Here is a 6227-nt window from a genome sequence, read left to right as displayed (position 1 = left end):
CCTGAAATAAATAAATAAATATTTCTCAGCATAAAATGCCCCGTGACACATATAGTTAAATTAACATAAAAACATACTATATGTTGCTATGATTTGTTGATCATTTCATTTTTTACAGGGGCAGTTAACAAATATTGACAAATATTCCACAAGATAGAATAGCAGTTATGTGATAATAGCCAGACACAAAATATTCCATTTTCATGCCTTCCGTTTTTTTATTGTGCTCTGCTTTCTCAAGCACTAATGATTGTTTGCAGTCTTTTGCGAGGGTTGTGCATGAATACGTTATTTTGTCTTGTGGAATATATGCAAATATCTGTTATGCAACTACCTAAGGGCAGCAATACAGTACATAAACCCCAAAACATTAGGATCTTAATTCAAACGGTGTACATAGCACGTAGGCAAGGAAGGCAACTACAAATAATACCGTATCTTAAAGTAGTATCATTATTCTATTTGTTGTTTAATTTTTTTACGTTTAAGAACTGAGAATGAGAAACTTGACCTCAAGAACAAAGAAGCCAACAAAGATCTGAAACTCAAAGGTCAGTTTCATGCTTATGGTGTCTATCACTGGTGTAAAACAACAGCTGGTCCTGATTCATATTTGTGAAGCACACAACAGTCGTGGGCTGCAGAAAGTTATGTGTGTGTGTGGTGTCAGATAGACACTTCCCACACTCGGAAAATGTCACACTTTGACACTTCTTGGAAATGACACGTTACTACGCACCCAGATGTAGGAAGGTAACATGCAAGAGTCTGGAGCCTTAATCTAAGTCTTTGTGGCCATATGGTGTCCCATAGAAAAAAGAAATCACAACATTTCTTGAAAATCTAGCACCTTTTTCCTAGTCAGCTATGAATTTAAATAGAGACAAATACAGCTTTATATTCTTTCTGCATGTCAACAATTCTTTATTTTGTGTCTATATTTATTTTTCCTACACAGCATTAGTAGAAACGTCAGAGACAAAGTTGACACAGAAACATACCTGAGGCCTCCTGAGCCATGTAAGGACAGAAATGTTCAACTGGTCGCCTTAAATGGCATATGCTTGACCTTAGACATACCTTAAGACACTTTTCAAAAATTACAGGAGGCACTTAGTTTTATCATTCTGAACTTTATTCATAACCATCCAAGACAAAAAATCGGATTGCTTGCTCTGTATAATTTGTAAAAACAGGTTCGCAATAACATTCACATTGTGACTCTCCCAGCATATATTACTTCATCGTGTTTCAGGCCAGATTAGTGTTTAATGGCGATCACTTTAACCTCTGTGAAGAAGTGGTATGAATCTTTTCCACCTTCTCTACCAATCCCAGAGCTTTTCATCCCCCCAAATGGAAGATTTAAGTCTCTGACCAGCCAGCAGTTGGTCCACACTAAACCAGCCTGCAGTTTCCTAGCAACCCTGTGCACTCGCCCCACATCTCGGGACCATACCGTGGCGGATAAGCCGTAGCGTACACCATTGGCTCGGGATATCACTTCCTCCTCTTTATCGAAGGGTGTCACACAGGTAACAGGTCCAAATATCTCTTCCTGCATCAAAGCGGAAGAATCTGTAACCCCAGAGATGACGGTGGGCAGCATAAAATACCCACCTGCATTTCGCTGTGGAAGGGTAAGTTTGTCCACACCCTGCCCACAATGCACCTGAGCACCCTCTGCCAGCGCTAAAGCAACATAACCTTTGACCTGTGGAAGGAGTTTGCAGTCAGTAAAAAGGGACAGAAAGATGAACTGAGAAACGACAAATTAAAGCCTTTTTTTACAATAAAGAAACAATTTTGGCCATAGGTGACCTTTTTCCTCAATGCCTGAATGAGCATTTTTGTTTTGTCTACTCGGATGGTATCGATCTTGGGTATTTTTTTATTTTTATATTTTAAGAATTCAAGTCACAAACCTGGAATCATGAGGTCGCATAAGGTAGTATTCATATTTTGGAAACCATTTGATAGGACCAAAATATATGCAGCACACCATGAGTCATGTTCAATATTTTCAGTCCATTTTGGCAGAAGAGAATGACTGTACATTTAACATGTATCTATCATGCATAAGTGAATTTTATCAGGGTTTGGTTATTCTAATTCTTATGATTCAAATGTTTTATTTCATGTTGCCTATATCTGTATTTGAATTGTACATCTGACTGTTTGTGACCGGTGAAATCTCATTTTATAGGACTACGCTCAGTTTTCAAACGTAACATGTTATATACAGTAAATGGCAACATGTCAGTGAGATTCATGATTGTTGTCTGACCTTCTCCAAGTGCTCTTTGCTGATGAGCGCACCATTGTTGTTGGCGGGGTCGGAGGGCGCACCGGTTTTCCACTGCCGAGCTGCCTCCACAAAGCGAGAAAGAAACTCTGGATAAATGCTCCGTTCAACAAAGACTCTGCTGGTACAGAGACAGATCTCTCCCTAGAAGAGAAAAAAGTGAAAGCGGTAAGTTATACCTTCATCCCTTACCAATTGATGAAGCATTACGACGTCCCTAAATTAAAGCACATGATAATGAGAATAAATTTAGACTCACTTAATAACAACAGTATGGCCATGTGTGATGTATATGGCACAGGGAGAGCAAATGAGAAAAGAAAGAGAGAACAATATGTCCTGACTGTATTTACACTGTGTTGTTTGAGCACCACAGTGTGGTAGAAAACAAGAACAACAAGTATATCATACCTGTTATGTTTCTGTAGTCAGGACAAACGTAATAGCTTTTAAAATAAAGATATATTTGCATGACCAACTCAACACTTCCGTTAGAATTCTACAGTGTATAAAGAAATGACGTAATCCCACTATGACCATTATTTATGTTATAAAAATAATAGTCACAATATATTTACTCACCTTTGTTCTGCTTTGTTATTTACACTAATGTATTTTATGACCCTGTTCAGAACCCAGGAGTCGTTTTATTGTTTTAAATCTTTCAATATTTCGGACGTATAGATTTTTTTTGTAATTTTATTTTTAAAAGCTGCTTTTCACCTGTTGCATTGCCTCAAGCATCCCTGATGAAACAACAAAGTGGCCGAAGCTGATGGACAATTTAAATTTTGTTTTCAGAAATATACATAAACGCAGATGTATCCGCAAAAATATTAGTCAAAAAAGCCAAATGACAATTGTTTTGTTTAATATATAGGCCTATGTTTGAGAAGGCTATAAACCATGCAGTATACCCAGACCTTTTGATCTACAGCACTGTTTTGTGAATAAAAACACATAAGAAAACAGTAGACATTATGCTGTACATGAACTAACACGAATGAAATTAAATACCCCCTCAGATTTGCACAATGGAAACTGATCCAGCTGTGTATGAGCTCACCTGATTGGAGAAACTGGATCGTACAGTGGTGTCGATGCATTGCTCCATATCAGCATCAGCAAATATAATAGCAGGGTTTTTCCCACCAAGCTCCAAAGAAAGTTTCTTACAGTATGGTGCACTACGCTCGGTTATCAGTCTTGCTGTAGCCGTGCTGCCCGTAAATGAAATAAGAGGCACATCAGGGTGGGACACCAAGGCATCCCCTGCACGTGGGCCCGTCCCAAACACAATATTAACAACTCCAGGAGGAAAGCCTGTTTCAAAGAAATAAGCACTCAATTAGGTCATATTGAAAACGTCTTATGTCACACACCCAGATACACACACACACAGGTCTCACCAGCTTCCTCCAACAGCTGACACATCATCCAGGCAGTGACGGAGGTCATTTCACTGGGTTTGGCCACCACTGTGTTGCCTGTAGCAACAGCGGGGGCAATTTTCCATGTCAGGAGATAAAGCGGCAGGTTCCATGGACTTATAAGACCAGCTACAAACAGAAAAAAGACGCAAAAACGTGTCCTGGTGATCTTTCAGTCCAAAATTAAGAGAGAATTGGGAATTCTGCATGACGAAATTGAAGCAAACATCTAATTTAACTAAATTTTTTTAATGAAGTAATATGCATAAGCCCACATACCCACTCCTACAGGACAGCGTATTGTGTAGTTGAGACAACCCATGTGATCCATCTGACTGCAGTCAGTAAGGTGATGCAGAACAGACGAAGCAAAGAAACGGAAGTTGTACGCTGAACGTGGAATGTCCACATTTCGAGCAAAAGTTACAGTCTTTCCTGAGACAGCGAGAGAGATGGGTACATGCTGTAGGATTAAATCGATTCATTTTGCATTAAGTGAAAATACATATGCACTGTAATGTACAGATATCTGATAATGTACAGTCAGCCAGTCCTACTGGAGAATAAACAGATGAAGCAAGTCCCTGTTATGATGTAAAAAATTATCTTTGGGTTAATTTTTTAATAGTGCCCAACTGACACTCAGTACTTAGACCTATTACATGTAATTACGTATTACGCTTTGCAGAAAAGGGCAAGGCGAGCATTTGTGTTCATAAAGCATATGCATTTTTATTTTTTTTAGAAAATGACCTGTCGTTTCGATAAATAATACCCTTATTCACCGTCTGGTATCGTTTAAAGCCCATTGAAGTCCACTATATGGAGAATAATCAAGGAATGTTTTCATCAAAAACCTACATTTATTTTTGTCTCATCTGATCATCTGTTAAAAAAGCCACATTGGTCAATCACTAGACAATGGAACAGTGCTCACACAAAACTGCAAACTGAATATTTTTAAGGTTGATAGCATGGTAGAACTTTGCATTTGATGTGTGTCTAAAATTCAGTCTATCTTGGGTCTAACATGCAGTGCTAAATCCATTAAATCTACAGGTATGTAGTCTCTACATTGCAGTACAGTATGTAGAGTTACCCTGGTCTTTAGACTCGGCCTGAACAAACTCCTCCACACGGGCCTCTATCAGGTCTGCCAGTTTATTCAGCACTTGAGATCTCTCTGCTGGACTCTTCGCTGACCAATCGGGGAAGGCGTCTTTGGCTGCTTTTACAGCAGCATCCACCTACAGTATTAACATTCAGGAAAGGGTCAACATTGCACAAATGAGTTGGATATTGCATCTAACTGATGTTTTTGTTATTTAAGGCTATGAACTTGTGGGATTTATTAACTGCCTTCCAATTAGCATTTTGGTGACACTGTATGTTGGGAAATATTGCACAGAAGGGACATATTTCCAGACTTTTGATTGCTCCACTGACCTCAACTGAGTTCTGGTCGTATGAGCTCTTGCTTAGTTTAGTTTAAAGGAATACTTCACCCAAGAATGACAATTCTGTCATCATTTACTCACAAAATGATGACAGAGGTTTCATTTTTGGATGAACTATCCCTTTAATAATTATCAAATGGACTTTGAGCGTCATGCCACTACTTTTTAATTTGTTAACATTGAGAAATATATGGGGCCAAAGGTAAGTTAGTCTGGCTCAGCAGACTTGCATTGCCTATTACTCCTTACTTGGAATTTGTATCTTCAGCCACGTAATGATGTAACTATGTTTCTTAAAGGTAACACTTTAGTAAAAATAAGATTAAAATTAAAAAGTAAAACTTGAAGAAAAACTCCCCAATATGTGTGTACAGTAATCATATATGAATAATTCACAGTATTTAGGCCTACACCCTTGTATTGAAAAGAAAAATATATACGTTTCAAAAGAAGTGTCTCACCTCCTCTGGTCCACTGTCTGGAATTTTGCAGTAAACCTCTCCAGTTGACGGGTCAAATGAGTCAATATGCTTTGCGCATGGCACAAATTTTCCTCCGATGTAATTTTCCAGCACTAGATAATTCGTGTGTTTTGCGTCTTTGGACATTGTGGAGAAATTTGAAAGAAAGTTTGGCAAACAAAAGCAGAAACTACAATGTGAGTATTCCAGTCGGCAGCAGTTGAGCTTTAACCCGACTCTTCTGTAATAGCTACTTACGCAAGCGAGTGGCTGTATAAACGAACAAGCTCTTGCAGCAGATGTGAAGCTCGCTGGATTTAGTGGTTGCTTTGTAGCTAAAATGTGACTTATTTTACATTTAAATTATTAAACTGTTGCTCATAAAATAGTTTATGGACAGATTGATAAATATTTATAAAAGCAGAAGTTAAGCTGTAGTTAAACAAAGTTTCTTCTTGCTCTGGATGCAGGACTGTTTACACATCAGTATCATTAATGAATTACTGTCATTTTGTATTAAATAACATATTGAGAGTATATAGTGCCACCTTGTGTAAAATCGTTGTAGCCATTT

General features: G+C 38.2%; 1 protein-coding gene across 1 annotated transcript; it reads right to left on the bottom strand.

Annotated features, from left to right (window-relative positions):
* Positions 1–908: 908 nt before the first annotated feature.
* On the bottom strand, positions 909–5897 carry aldh8a1 (aldehyde dehydrogenase 8 family, member A1). Its single transcript, XM_079477346.1, has 7 exons — positions 5654–5897; positions 4835–4982; positions 4015–4170; positions 3715–3864; positions 3372–3628; positions 2288–2449; positions 909–1714 (listed from the first exon to the last, which is right to left on the bottom strand). The coding sequence occupies exons 1-7, from the start codon at positions 5798–5800 to the stop codon at positions 1262–1264; spliced, it is 1473 nt and encodes a 490-aa protein (XP_079333472.1). The 5' UTR covers positions 5801–5897; the 3' UTR covers positions 909–1261.
* Between the last annotated feature and the right edge of the window lie 330 nt (positions 5898–6227).

This window comes from Barbatula barbatula (assembly GCF_947034865.1).
Source record: "Barbatula barbatula genome assembly, chromosome: 17".
Lineage (NCBI taxonomy): Eukaryota > Metazoa > Chordata > Actinopteri > Cypriniformes > Nemacheilidae > Barbatula > Barbatula barbatula.
Note: the sequence above shows the minus strand (reverse complement) of the source record. Positions and strands in the feature narration are given on the sequence as shown.

What these genes read in the sequence shown, in the direction of transcription:
- aldh8a1 (XM_079477346.1), bottom strand. Translation starts at nt 5,800, where the DNA reads ATGTCCAAAGACGCAAAACACACGAATTATCTAGTGCTGGAAAATTAC. An exon ending in ACGCTGTCCTGTAGGAGTGG is followed by an intron (nt 3,865 to 4,014) that starts GTATGTGGGCTT and finishes TTCTGTTTGTAG; the next exon opens with CTGGTCTTATAAGTCCATGG. An exon ending in GCAAAGAGCACTTGGAGAAG is followed by an intron (nt 1,715 to 2,287) that starts GTCAGACAACAA and finishes CTCCTTCCACAG; the next exon opens with GTCAAAGGTTATGTTGCTTT.